At 46.2% G+C, this 15,510-nt stretch overlaps 1 protein-coding gene across 33 annotated transcripts in view; it reads right to left on the bottom strand.

Annotated features, from left to right (window-relative positions):
- Positions 1 to 15,510, bottom strand: part of NCOR1 (nuclear receptor corepressor 1) — a 1,832,391-nt gene that overhangs the window by 889,220 nt on the left and 927,661 nt on the right. For all 33 annotated transcript variants that reach the window (XM_085649294.1, XM_085649293.1, XM_085649281.1 and 30 more), the window contains one exon: positions 1,257 to 1,383. In XM_085649294.1, the coding sequence (XP_085505420.1) occupies positions 1,257 to 1,383 (127 nt within the window). The remainder of the gene's footprint in view (positions 1 to 1,256; positions 1,384 to 15,510) is intronic.

Consider the following 15,510-nt stretch of genomic DNA (forward strand, 5'->3'; position numbering starts at 1 on the left):
ACAAAAGTTTCCGAACGTTGCTGGCACAGGGGATATTCACAAGGTGAGGAATCCACTGGCAGATGTATCCATCAGAAGAGGTTGTATTGGCTAAGACTCAGAGAGCACAATGGGCACCTTGTCCTTCGGCAGCAAGGAAGGTTTATTTAATTATCCTGGAACTGGAGTAGATAGGAAAGGTCCAGTGGGCATGTCAGAGGGTTCAACTGCCGTCGATGCGAACCCGCCGGCATTATCCCAGATGGACAGCCTCTCGCTCCTTGTGGCCTCCAGGTGCGCCAGAGGGAGTCGGAAGGGATCTGAACAGTCGGGGCATAGCCTCGTAGAACACTTGTATCTGCCCAGAAACTCAGGTTGTTCCAGGATAAGTTGCAAAATTGGCTCCTAAGTCGACTGGCCTCAGGAGCAATAACTCGATGTATAGTGACACCCTAGCACCTTCTCGGGAATACAAGAGTGGCAGAAAGGGGCAGAATCCCGCTTGGATTTTATGTTTTCTTTCTTCAACTTACCCCATGATTTGGAGCAGGACGACAATAGTCCTCTGGATCAACTTCTGGAACGGTACCAATTTAGATGAGGACTATTCCGGTGCTTAGCAAAGGAATTTTGTCTTGTTGTACTATGTGGCCTAAAGGTTCATCGACAGGCAGTCACTCCAGCTTTTCAGTCATGACTCTGCCCCATGCACGATAGGCAAACCTGATGAGGATCTGTCCGAGACATCTCCTTGCAACAGTGCTTGCAAAGTTTAAAGCCAGTGGTCTTGAGATGTACCACACTGTATCTTTTAAGGTAAAAAAGGTCTCAAAGAGACAACAGGTAGCTCTAGATCAATAAGTAAGGAAATTATGTCATCACGCGATAATGGAGCCTATTTAAGCTCCGCACTTCATTCCCAAAACGAAAATGAATCAATCCAGGAATGTGTGGTGCCACCTATTGGTATAAAGTTTCCGGATACAGTTTGAAGCCTGGGGAATATTCAAAAGGTGAAGAATCAGCACTTGGAAATCCCTCTAAGAATTAAAATGTAACTGTTTGCTTTAAATGAGGACTTTGACAATTCATTAACCACTCTAGCTTAAGATTGCATGAATATGAGGTGACTTTCACAGAACTGAACCATTTTCAGGCAGCTTTTTTCACATTTGATTCTATTAAGTGAAACATGCAAACAGAAGACAGAAATATTCTGGAACCTGTAGCAGTGTATTTTTAGAATAACAAAGGATGATCAGCCAGTCAGCACATACCATTGGAGGGATGATGGCAGCTCGATGGTGGAGCTGCTGCAGATCCATCGGCACTTGTTTCATAGCAGGCCCAAGAAGGACACTTCCAGGGGGGTTTAAGAGTGAGGGCTTTGACTCCATGAAAACCCTAGGGGGAAAGAAACTAAACGTAAGCATTCAGAAAACACAGGCCTCATTGCAGACTATTAGTTATTTTCCACTAGAGTTTAGTATAATGAACTTATTTAGTGATAGGCGAGAAGAAAGTAAATAAGAAAACAGGCTAATGATTGTGTGGTGGTGTAAAGGGCAATTCTCAACAGCAGATTTAATACTTGCTAGGTATTCATATTAAGAAACGTATATAGATCGGTGGTGACTGAATAATGCTGATTCGCGTAAATATACGGAAAAGAATGGCAACCTGCTCAACCAACAGAATTCCACTAGCACATTTAAAAAATAGAACTAACAATTTGGATATAGGAATGGAAAATGTGAGGACATTGGGTGTATTATATGGTGTGGTAGAGCAACCTCACACTGTAATACATCGACCAACCCCTTTAGGATACTTAGGTTTATTCCGTCACACCCTTAGCTGAACCCAAGGTAACTGTGGCCATGAGCAGCAAGGCTTACAAAGATGAACAAGTGTTTGGCATTTAAATGGCACCAAAACAATTGAAGAAATCGACAACACTCAATAGAATGTATTTTGTATAAGATTATAGACACTAGAACAAAAAAGATCTACCGGAGGGTTCTGGAGATCTAGTTTTTAAAAGCAATAATAAAATCAATGCAATTTTACTCAAATGCAAACAAGCCTCAGCAAAGTCAACAAATTAGCCACTTGGAAACGTTGTCAAAGAAAACTTTGGTAAATGTTCACGCGGGCTGTTAGAAGTACCTGGGGCGACCAACTCCAGCGGCAAGCTAGTCAGGGGAACCAGGTCTTCAAGAACAGTTCCCTTCACAGGAGGCACTCCTTCAACAGTCCTTCATCAGTTCCAGGCACTTTATCTGCAATTAAGTGGAGTGGTACTGATGCAAGGGATGAAGGATGCTGAAGATGCTCAAAGGATGCCATGGATGAGACTCGATCGACGGGGGTCTTTCTGCAGGGAATCTTCGGTCCATGAAGATGGTGAGGGGCCATGGTGCCGGGTTAGCATCCTATGAAGTCCTCTCTGGCCTGGCCGAATTCCAAATGTCACTGAACTACCAGTTATCACGGTTACAGGCCAATCCTTCCTGGGTCGATAGTTTGCCTTCTGAGGGTCCCGGCAGCCTTACAATAGCACTCCCGGGCTACGCAAGCTCAGTTGCAAATCTGTACATTGGATCTTGGTCCTTGGTGCTGCACGACGGCGGTGGTGGTAGCAGCTTGGAGACTTTAGGCTACAAACGTGCCTCAGCAGGCTTCTTCAGCTGTTGTGTGCCTGTGTTGCAACATGAGGCCAGTCGGCTGGCCCTTAGAGTTCTCTTGGCTTGACTGGACTCTGGAGACAGCTTCAACTTGAGCAGGACACAGCAGGCATAGTCCCTCTCTCCGCTAGTCACCAGATGCAAAATGTGCAATCCTCGTCTGTGCAGCCTCTTCTTTGCTGGTCCTTAGGTACAGCAGCGCAGTCCTTCTTTCGAGTCAGTCGAGATCTGAGTTCTGGGTGTAAGGGGTGACGTATTTATCTTCAGAAACTGCCCACGGGATAGGATGCAGTGGGTAGTCTATGGGCTACCAGGATTCCTACCTCCTTATGACCACTTCCTGGGCAGTGTGATATCTAGTTATCCCAGGATGCACCATTATTCCCACTCCCGAGAAGAGTCTCCTTTACATTCAAAGCTCCCTAGCCCACCTCAAGAGGCGTGGCTACAAAGGGGCTACATGCCCCTGAAAATCCCAGGTTGACAACCAATTTCTCCTCTCCTCTCTACAGTACCAGCCTGTCTGTCTAAACAATAGAGCAGCCTCTCCCCCAAGTGTTACCCATTTGCCATCAAAGGCAGCTTCTCCTTTGAAGCTTGCCTTTTGCACTAACACCCATGTGGATTCCTGCATGAGTGTGGTAACACCTGTCTCTCATGCGGGTCCCTATTGTGTGCTTTCCTGGGAGTCATTAGCACATCTCTCCAGGAGGGCATAAAGCTCTCTGCAGGACAAGCCCTGTGTAAAACGGTAAAGTGGCACTGAAAACCTTGGGTAACTAAAGTGCCACCTTCTAAAGTTGCATTTAGCCCACCGGTAGCATTAAATTTGATTTAACCATTAAATCAGATTCAAAGCAACGATTCTTTAAAAACCAAACAGTACCAATCATAGTAGTCCCATTAAGAAGTTAACGAGCCAGGGTGCCAGCCTGTAACGCTGTACTTACCAATGAGGCTAGTAGCCTTTCCAAAGGAAAACGACAATTTAGGGTTTTTATTGCTGGAACTTGTCAAAGTACAAATTTCACTTTAACACACACTGCCATACACTACAGCCTGTTAGGCGTACCATAGGGGTGACTTACATACATTAAAAAGTGAGGTTTGGGTTTTGCCATTACATTAAATGGCAAAGTCAAGTTAGTTTTAAACTGCCCTTCCAGTCTGCAGTGGCAGTCTGGGAAGCATGTTTTACCTTCACCTACTCAGGGTGGCACAAAAAGTTCTGCAGTACCTGGGGGGACACTAACATACAGGCTCTGGGTACCCCTGGTACCACATAGAAAGGACTTGCATGCAAGTTAGGCTATGCCAGTTGGGACAAGTCAATTAAACATACACCATTCTAAGGGTCAGAGCACATGCACAGAGTCCTGTTTAGCAGGGCTCTGGGTATTTCAGAGCTAATACTCCAGTACCTAGTAGTCAAAATTCGGGCAAAAAGGGAAGTAAACCTGTAAAAAGCCAATTTCCTTACAGGAAAGCTTCAGCTCCTGGCATTTTCCCTAAGGGGCACTTTATTAAAATGGTCAAAGACCACACTTTACATACACAATTCTTCACATGGTGTGTGAAAAAGAAACTGGCGTTATAATTCTCAGCAATGATTTTTCAGTTACGCGTGACATAGCCATCAAAATGCACCCAAAATGTATAGCTAATGTCCAAATTACAGTAAAACGTACGAATGATAGTCTGAAAGCATTCTAAAGTCTAATCAAATTTGGAGATGGAGTAAATTTGAAAATAAAGTACATTTAGAAAAATGCAAAACACTGCAGGTAAGGATTGCAAAAGTGTTCTCAAAGGTAGGCTTCATGAACAAAATGAATGTGCATTCAGTTAATAACCACAAAGTGCAATACAATGGGAAATACAGCTTTTCAGTGTAGTAATCTCATTCTTCAAAAGTCACATCCTGTCAAAACTAACTCCACTGCAGCTGTTTGAACACAGAGGACATCACAACTCAAAGAAATGCACATTAATTTGTTGAATCCTTCTTTCTGCATCATAGGGATCTTCACAAAAATCCCAGAAAATTGCAGGCACCCCACAACACTTATCATATATATGGAAAAGAACTGCAACTATGCTTGAGCTAGATGAACTACCTATGGCACAATCACTTACTAATGGAATGATAGACGATTGTGACTTTTTTGTTAACACCAAAACCAAAATATTTTCCGCTTGAATGAGTAAGAAGCTCTTTTTAATGGATGTTTATCCATTCAAGTGAAATATCAGACCCTGTAGCATGAAGGGGAGGTTTGGTTCGCATTGCATTCTTATGTGCCATCAATGACATTTGTAGCAAGTCAAGTCACCATCACTGGAACAATATGGATCATTGCTGCCTGACAATTCTGAAACTAGAAGATGACTGTTGAAATTAATTTAATTGAAGGAAATGCATGGAGTAATTTTTGCAACATATTACACAAATGGTATTGCCCAGAGAACCTAGATCCGGAAGTCTGGATACAAAGTCTTGGCATTTTTTTGGTCATGGAAATAGCAAGCTACATTTGGAAAACACCATTCTGCAAAGATTTGCTTTAGAACACAGTCATTTACTGCAGAAAAGTACCCCTTTTCTACATGATCGCCCACACTTTTGTACCACTGCTACTGATATTCTTGACTGGATGTGCACTGGGTCACTGTTAAACAGGCCCCAGTGCCAGTATCTTTTCCATAAAACTGCATCATGATCAATTGTATCCCCAAATGGCAAGGACTTTAGAACCCCTCTAAGTCCCTGGTAAACGGTACCTATGATAGCCAGTGCATGGTTACCAAAGAGGGTCGGTATGAAGCTGACTCTGTATATACTATACCAAAGTGAGGTATAGTGTGCACAGAGTCCAGTGGATCCCCAAAGGAAGGCAGAGATAGCACCTCACTCTCTGATTGTGGTAGTGTGGTCGAGGAGTAAGGCAGTATCAGAGGACAGTGTTAAGCATTTGTTTGACACACTCAGTCAGCAAATGAATTCACAAACTCAAAGACTGAACTTCAGATCAAATGTTTTTGTATACAAATATTCTTTAGTTATTTTATTTCCTAGAACCAAGCTAGTCTGTAAGATGATAAATACTTTGCAGTAAATATACAGTTTGAAATGCAATTGTAAATGTACTTTGAAATGGTTACAGTTTGAATTACTGATAATGCAATACTGTGGAATGCTGTACATATATTTTGTATCGATTTTGCAAAAAGAATTACAGGTAAGTTACTTTTATGTTACTTTTGAGATTCCTTTTCCTACTCCGTGTGATAGGCATAGATATCACACTGGGACATTTCCTTGAGAAAAGGTAAGTAAAGTCAGTTTTGCACAATTGTTATTTTTCAGGTTTCCATACAAATCAACTCGATACTTAGAACATTTTTCAGAGAAAAACAGTCAATGGTTTCCTATGGAGAGAAATGAAGTTAACAGTTACCAGGTAAGTAATCGGTCTTTGGAGTTGAGCTTCCTGGGATTAGAACCAGGGTTCCCCCAGGGTCAAGGATGCACTCTCGTTACACCCTCAGCGGCGCTAGGGCGGCCGGGTGCAGAGTGCTGAGGCTCAATGATATCCAATCGGGGATAGGGGGCTTCCGGTTGGTGGCTGCTGGCAAGCAGGCCACTGGGTTGTGAGAGCAAAGCTCCTGGACATTACCTCAGAACAAATGGGGAAACAAAGAAGCACCAAAGGAGCACTGTGAGAAAGTGCCATCTTTCTTGCATGGTATGCCCCCACTTTTTGCTAAATTGCTGAATGTACTTCGATTGAGTGTACCCTGGGTTCCTGCCAATCAGGTGCCCAGGGCCTATGTTCCTTCCTTAAACCACACAAACTCCATATTGGCAAACCCTAGCCACATGTCAGCCCCTAGTAAATGGTACCCTAGGTACCCAGGGCCTTATGGCCAGGGAAGGCCTCTAAGGGCTGCAGCACTCATTGTGCCACCCTCAGAGGCCCTGTACCCTTACACACACACTGCCCTTGCAGGCTGAGTGTCTGGGTGCAGGACAAAACAAAGAGTCGACATGGCACACATCACTGTGTACCATGCCCATCACCTACACTGCCAAGGCATATGTCAGCCACCCCTCTAGCTGGGTGCATTACGCCTATGGTGTGGGCGCAGGAGCCCTGTGCCCCTACAGTACCCGGGTCCATTCCTGGGCACTGTAAGTGCAGTGCTGTCATTTAAGAGTACATGGTGCTGAGAGCTTGTCAAACACGAGCTCCACCGCACCATATTGGCAACACTGAAGCCTGGGAAGTTTGGTATCAAACTTCTCAGCACATTGAACCCACACAGTGTAGGATTTAATGTACTAAGCACCCCAGAGGGCATCTTAGAGATGCCCCCTTACAGCTAACTTACAATCCACGTCTGCTCTGAGGCTGCCCAGGCTGCCACACAGCAGACACGTTGCTGGACCCCTGGGTGGGAGAGCCCCTGCTCTCCCGGGCCTGCAACAATGCACATCCTGGGTGAGGTGAGAAATCTCCTCCCCCAGGATGAGCAAAGGGAAGCTTCAAAGGCAGGCCGCCATTTGGAGTTTCCCCAGGCCACTGCAACCCCCCACTCTGGCGGGAAGCTTGGCCGGAAACCCCATACAAGGACAGGGGATGTGCCAGCCTGCCCACCCCACCCCTCAGGTGGGGGAGGCGAGGTGAAGCACATCTCCGGGCTCTCGCCATCTTGAAGATGGGAGGCCCTACCCTATCAGGATTAGGCTACTGCCCCCCTACCACAGGAGAGAGGCAGAGCCAGGACAAGGACCCATTGGTCCCTGGCCTTCACCTACATGTAACGCCCCTAAATCTAGTATTTAGGGGCACCCTGAACCTTCCTTCCTGAGATTCCAGATAGAAAACTACAAGAAGAGCAAGAAGAACAAGGACCTGCCCTGCAGCTGCTAAAAAGAGAAGATGACACCAACTGCTTTGGCCCCAGCCCTACCGGCCTGTCGACTCTCGAACCTGCACCAGCGCGGCATCTCTCGTGGCCAGCAACCTCACCAACCCCGGAGGACCTAGCTACCCTTTTGGCTCTAAGCCCCTGAGACTCCCATGAGTAGAGGCTCTACTCAAGAAACCTATTTTTAACCCCTGTCAGCAGCCCGGAACCGCGGACCCAACACACTCTGCACCAGCCAAGCCTGGCCAGTGCCGGAGTGGACAAAGACCCCGAGGACGACCCCACAGCGACTGTGACCCCGAGTCCGGCACCCAAGGACCCCCCTCGACATCCCGGAAGAAGCCTGCAGCCTCAGAACCGAGTGCCACCCCAACCGCGATCAACCAGAGGGTAAGATTCCCGACGTCAAAAGGCACCCCTGCACCCGGCGCCCTGCGGCCCCCTGTGCCCAATCCCGGGGTACCCACCTAACCTACAACTACCCAACTTACCTCTCGAAGTGGTGGTGGCACCGGAAACATCCTCGTCCCCGAGCCTGCAGCCTTTTTCCAAACCGGAACATTCCCATTGATTTCCATTGAGCGCCCGAAGGCTCAAAAGCACCCTGCACCCAGCCGCCCGAGTGGCCCTGGCAGTGCACTCTCTACACTAACCTACTTCCCCACTTGCCCTGAGTAAGTGACCAGGAGCCCAGCTCCCACAGCCGCGTGGCTTGCCAGACAGCAGCCACCAACCAAGGCCCCCCTATCCCTCATAGGATAACATTGGGCCTAACTCTCTCTGCACCCGGCCGTCCTGAAACCGCTGAGGGTGAACCAACTGTACCTACCTGACACTGGGGGACCCCTGAGTCCATGCCCGGAATTTCAACTCTGCCAGTCGAGTACTTACCCTTAAACCGCTAACTTCATTTTCCTCATAGGGTAACATTGACTGGCTTTTTCTTCAAAAATCTTCTAAGTGTGAACTTTTCAAAACTGCAAAAATTCACCAAAAATCAGCCAAGTGACAAAACGAATTTACTCACCTGCTCCTAGGTGAGCTCCCAGTGCTGGATCTTGGTGCCCAGCCCTGACCCTGAAAAGTGTTCACAACTATACTTACCTCTAACTCATTTTTCTCCCATAGGAAACCATTGTCTGCTTTTCTGTGAAATTTCTTCTAAGTGTCTATTTTTGCAAATTTGAAATATTCTTAAAATCGTACCATTTCTGCAAACGAAATTACTTACCTGTTTTTGATAAGGACGCCAGTCCTGGGTCTAGGTACCCAGTCCTGGATTACTAAAGTAACGATAAAGTACTCTACCTGCAATTTGAATTTCTTGCCATAGAGATCCATTGAATGTTTTCTCTGAAATATTTTCTAAGTGCTAACTTTTGAAATAGCTAAATATTATTTAAAAATCATTACAGTTATTAAGTCGACTTTCATCACTTGATTCTGAATACTGACCCAAGGCTGGATCTAGGAGCCAGACCTGGAATTCCAAAAGTAATCTGAAAAGTAATTTATTACAAATAACCTGAATTTACCATTGAGCTCAATGCATGGTTATGTTTAGGAAATAGGATTGTTTATTGCAACCAACTGTGACTGTTTACACAAATTTATTGCTTAAGACAAAAGTATTTATATTCAACCTCTCATTTTGAGAAAGTATATTTTTACCCCCTTTGTGGTTCTAAAAATAAAACAAGCATATATTTTATATATATAAACCATTGGCCTAGAGTTCTGTTATTGAGTGTGTGAAACCATTTGCTGACTGAGTGTGTACAATAAATGCTTTACACTGTCCTCTGGTACTGCCTTACTGCTCGACCAAGCTACCACTTTTGAGAGTAAGGTCATACCTAACTTTGACCTCTATCAGCCTCTGGGGGACTGTGGACTCTGTACACCCTGTACCTATTAGGAAACAGTATATACAGAGCCACTTTCTCACAAGCACCCTCAGCGGCACTAGGGCAGCTGGGTGCAAGGTGCCGTTTCGACGTCGGGCGCCCTGTTGGTTTCAATGGGGAACCTCCGGTTTGCAAAGGCACTGCAGGCTCGGGGAAGGTCTTCTGGGTGCGACCACCAATTTGAGAGGTAAGTTGGAAGTTGGGGGTTTGCTAGGCACTGTCGGTATGGGCACACAAGACCGTGGGGCGTTGGATGAGGGGGGCTTTTGGGGTTGGATCTTCTAACCAGCTCCTGGTCGCGATTGGGGGGACCTTCTGGATTTAGGCTGCAGGCGTTGGTATGAGGCTTGAGGCAGGTCAGGGGTCGCCGGATATCGGGTCAGGATCGCCGGGGTGACCTCGTGGTGTTTGCTCACTCGAGCTCAAGCTGTGGACAGAGGGTGCAGAGTGGGGCGGATCCGCGGTGTCCGGCTGGAGCCAGAGGTTGCACATGAACAAATCCGGAGTTCACGGGAGACAGAGTATTTGTAGTTAAAGGCAGGCAGGTCCTTCAGGGTTTTCAAGGTTTGTGGCTGCAGGACACACCGGGATTTCGCAGGAGCAGGTACAAGGGGGAGACAGGCCGGTAGGGCTGGGACCAAGTATGTGGGAGTTTTCCTCTTGTTAGCTGCTGCACGGGTGTTTGGTCCTTTTTCTTCTTGCAGGTTCTTGTCGGAGGAAGCAAGGTTAAGGGGTGCCCCTAAATACTAGATTTAGGGGCATTACAGGTAGGTAACAGACAGGGACCAATGGGTCCATTCCCTGGGTTGGGTACACCCCCTATTATGCCACCCTCCAGTTAGAAGGGGGCATGAGCCTGTCCCTGGTTAGCGGAGTCTCCTCATCTGCAAGATGGTGGGAACTGGGAGTTGTGCTTCACCTCGCCTCCCCCACCTGAGTGGTAGAGTTGGCAGAGGTTGGCACACCGCTTCCTCACTTGTTTTTCCCGCCAGTTCTCCCGCCCAAAGTGAGGGTCAGAACCAGTAGGGACAAGTTGCTGAAAGCAGCAAGTGGCCTGGGGAAGCGCACAAAGGCGGCAAGCCTTTGAAGCTTCCCCTTCGTGAACCCTGCCCATCCTGGGGGAGGAGGCTTGGTACCTCGTCCCAGGATGTGCATTGTTTCAGGCCCCAGAGAGCAGCAGGCTCTCAACCCTATAATATAGATCGTAGGTCCATTGTCAACATCTGCTGAGTTAGCATGAGCTTCACTGCCATGAGGCTGATTTTGCGCACAACACCACATGCGTTTATTTTGCAAGACTTTATTTGTGCCCTTTTCACATGAGAGAACTGTCTGCTTTTCGTGTTCTCTAGTGAGCTCTGAGGTTTAGTCTGCACACTATGTACAAGGTCAATCAACAATGCCCCTTGTTATTCTGTTCTGGTCGGTCCCTCGCACCTAGACATAACATGACACACAGCTGCACTACTGGAAATCGTGTGCTTTAATATTGCAATCTAAGCATGTTGCTCAGACACTTGGAGAGACACCTATCCAGAGAGAAAGCTGTGCTTGTACTGTGATGTAAACCTTTTATCTAGGACTTGAGGTATGGGGTCTGCTGACAAAGCCCAGAGGTCTTCATTTTTATAATAAACTATTTCTTACCATGGGGAGGGTGGTTAGGTATTGTAACCCTTTTCCACTGTCTTTACAAAATGATATCCCCGTTAATATTCCTTGGAATTGTGACAATGCTGACTATATTGTGTTTATGCATTTAGCTGCTAGTAACGGCAAGTGTACTGTACCATAGACCACGTTAGTTAAAATAAACATTTCAAACTATACAGCGTCTCGAATTACTCTCATTGTGGACAAGTATGAGTGAGTGCGCAAAAGAGTGTCTGGCTCCCGTGATTCCCAAGAGAGAGCGACATCTTCTGGGTTGTCTAATCATTGGTAGCTTCACTGTTAGTGGAAGAATGAATGAGACACTATAGCTAGTCGGTTTGGGATTTTGGGTACTAATGTGATAGGTTGGTACACCCCTATACACTGAGGTCCTGTTTTACTGTGCATAGTTCTGTATATGTTCAGAATCCCTGCAACATGGCGCCGCCAACGTTTGGTCTGGTACTTATCTGCGAGACACTGGAGTAGTGCTTGTGCTTGTCCACAATACCCTCACTTTTGTTTCCGGAGACAGCTGCGACGGTGTAACCTCCTATATTGATGTTTTTATAGGTTCTTTCAAACTTGAAGTTTTAAATAAAAGGTTTCTCTCTTTATTCTTAACCCCTAGTTGCGCTGCCGCTTTTTGAGTTGTTCTTTGCTATTCGTGATGGCGGTTAATATTTCGCCATCTAGTCGCACACCGCTCAGTGCTTATCTGGATCTTCATGGGGTCACTTATGCGGGTGTTGCGCTGATTTTCGTAGTAGAAGCGGATCCACCTTACCGCTTCGAAGTGTTTTACTGTTGGGTCACCTTTCCAGCGGTGGAGGGAGCAGATAATCTGTTTCATGGATACACTGCCATGGCTGTTCCTAATGAGTATCAGCCCTATCGGGCTCTAGAGGTTCCACTCACAGCTTGGCAACACCGAATTTGGTTTAATGGCGCCCTTCCTCACCCACTCACGCCGGTCCGTTTATGCCCTTTTATCAAAAGATTGGGCAACATGGGCTGTTTTGGCAGGGTATGTCCCTCACCCGCGTGGGCTTACGACAGCTACGCTGCCAGAACTTTGCGTGTAACACACTTCTTTAATACGCGTACATAGAGCTGTTTTTCAGTTCATGTTGCGCAACTACCAGGTGGGACCACCTGGCATTGCTGCACAACCTGCTGGTGTAACCATCAGTCCTGTCACGGTTAATTCCGTAATGGGCAAGCTCCCACAAAATAAGGATGATTTACTTATTGACTTGCTGAGAAATTTGGACAGCTTGAAGCGGTTATTCCCAATACAAGTCCCATGGAGAAACACAGGATATTGACGATAAGTTTGCCTAAAGACTTACTTCCTGAGGTGGCTGATTGTAACACCTAGGGCAGGGTGTTTGCAGCCGTATATTTAAAGTGTTTCGGCACTCCTTCTAGGACTGTACTCCCCTCCGTGATTAAACATGTTCAAGATGAACACGGTGCTGAGGCAGCTGTAGAGCTGGGAATGAGACTGGTGGGGGTGTTCGACGTGGTTGCGGATATGATCCTTGTCAATGTCAAGGGCGATGCAGTAAGCTTTCAAGCAGCTAACAGCTTGGAGGCTGTGCCTGATGTAGACAAACAACGCAAATTACTGAAGATTATTGCAAAAAGCTTATAAAACAATAGGCAGCAATAGTTTGGGAGCTAAGCCTTTTACTCAAACACAATCAAACCCAACAGAAGGCTCAGTCTGATGAAGACGGGCGTCCAGTCTTTCCTAAAAAGAACTGAAAAAATAAAAAACAGGGGCAGCAACAAGAGAAGCAGGGTTCGCATGCTGGTTCACAGACAGCTGACAATTCTGAGCTTACTTATGACTTGCGCGACCGCACGTAAATTAAGACTCTTGATAGATTTCAAGTCCCTGATCAGCTTTCTCCTCGTTCTTCACAGGACACATCTGGCTCTCAAGTCGGTGGTGGGGATCGCCGGGATCGTGGCAAGAGTCATCCTGCACCACAGGGACTTGGTCAGCCTTGTCAGTTTGACAGCAAGAGGAAACAGGAGGAACTACCACGTTTCTGTGCCCCGTTTCAAAAGAAAAAGGCTGCCGCTTTGACAGCGAGATATGCCTCAGACGGCGAGAACCAGGCTGCTGGATTGGACTTGGGCGGTCACTGTGCTCGACAGTGCAGCAGAAGTTACCATAGTGCGGGAGGCACTACGTCCTTGTCTGGAGGCGACAGCAACTGAAAATTTCATTACAGTAGAGACAGCTGACACCTGGGTTGCCCTCCGGATAGGCTGTATAACATAGTTTTTTGATTCGAAGGTGACATTGAGCATGTAATCGCAGGGATTTTTTGGGAGAATCTGACAGCTTCCTATGACATTTTGTTAGCAGAGGCACCTTTTGTACTGGCCGCATCGAGGGCGGAGGACGTGATACTTCTGAGTGTTTCGTGTTACGTCCCCAAGGAGCATGCAGAGACTTTTGCAGCTGAGTGGGCTTTGGACCTGGCGCCGGCAGTGTACATTAATCAAGTAGGCTGGGAAAAAGATTCGCCGCCACATGAGATTCCACTGCGCCTATGCCTCAACCTCAACCCCCAAATCCCATCAGGCGGGAAGCCAAAGGTCCCGTTTCTGATGTTCTAAATCAGTTGGAGTATCAAGGAGTGATTTAGATGTGTGTCACCAATGAATAATCCTCTTTTTACTGTGTCTAAACCCGATGGGACTTATTGCATAGTTTTAGATTACCAGCATTTGAACACTCATGATGGCAGTGGTTCGTGCATGTATTACTAATGAGTGGATAAGCTCCGATCCCCCCACTTTTTTGAATTGTAGAGCAAGATTGTTAGCTATGTATAATTTTGAACTTTCAATCTATAGAACTAAAGGGCGAAGGAAGCGAAGGTTGGGTTATAAAATCTGGCTACCCATTCAGGAATAGATTTCGTAAAAACAGGAACTCTAGAGGTTTGATTTATTTGTTTGTACCATTACTATATTGAATATAGTATGTGTTCCTTTTGTGCCTGGGGGGAAAATGGAGATGTAAACATTCAATAAAAAAATTATTTAAAAAAAGCATTTGAACTCTCATTGTCATACTTTTGTGGTACAGAATACTGATTGCTCTTCTCTTTTGCACAGTATTGTTCGTAAAAATTATAAAAAGACACTTGACATTTCCAATGACTTTTACAGTCATAACCTGTCCCCTGAATGCAGTCAATAGACCGCATTCACGGCCGGTGGAAAACAGCTTGTTTTGGGGCGTTTACCTATGGGGTATAAGAATAGCACCAGAGTTTTCGCCGCGCGTGTTGTCTCTTTGCTAGACAGCATAGACCCAGATGCATACTCGTATGTTGATATTTCTCTCTCACAGACGAATTTTGGCCGCATCTATGCCGTATTGACCGCATCATCCTTGAGTTTGCGGACTACGGATACAAATGTAATTTTGCTAAATCTCACATCGCTTGCTTTGCAGTGCTTTTTTTTGGGCTATGAGCTCAATAATGAAGGTCAGGGCTTGGCACCCCACTTTCTGGAGAAACGCGTACGTTTACAATCCCCAACTACCCTGAAAAAACTTCAGTCCTTGCTGGGATTTTTACATTTTGGGAGGTCTTACATTCCAGAGTATGCCCAGCATAGCAAGCCTCTTTATGCTTTGATACAACCTACCTTCTTTGCAGTCTGATTTGCTTGAATCTAAGTACTTGTTGACACGTGATAACCACACAAACCTGGTGAAACAAATCGTGCCAGGCGCAGTGGGTTTCACTTACTTGACGTACAATGAAGGTGACAGTACCTTTTGCATACAAATCGCATTTGTACACTTCAGACGAAATGCGGTTTTCCACTGTTGAAAAGGTGACAGTACCTTTTGCATACAAATCGCATTTGTACACTTCAGCCGAAATGCGGTTTTCCACTGTTGAAAAGGTTTTGACAGATGTGCAGATGGCGGTCCTGAAGGAACGCGCACTGGCACAGGGGAAACGCATTTTGGTGGTTACACCTTATCCAGCATTGGAAGCAGTGACAAAGGCGAGTGTACCAAACTCTAAAGCATTACATCCGCGTTGGATACAATGGACCACTTCTTTGACGTCTCCGGATGTCACATTCATCTTTGACCCCTCTCTTCAGACACAGGAGTTCTTGCAGAATGAACACGTTCATCCACCCCCCCTGTCTTTGCTTCCCTTAGAGTACGACGTATGTATCATCTACACCGATGGTTCGGCGCCACTGGTTCTAAACTTGGTTATTCAGCGGCTTGCGCTATTGTGGCTGGTACAATGGTGAATGGAGAATTCAAGTCTAATATAGTGCATACACAGGTGCTA

This window comes from Triturus cristatus, chromosome 3_2 (assembly GCF_964204655.1).
Source record: "Triturus cristatus chromosome 3_2, aTriCri1.1, whole genome shotgun sequence".
NCBI lineage: Eukaryota > Metazoa > Chordata > Amphibia > Caudata > Salamandridae > Triturus > Triturus cristatus.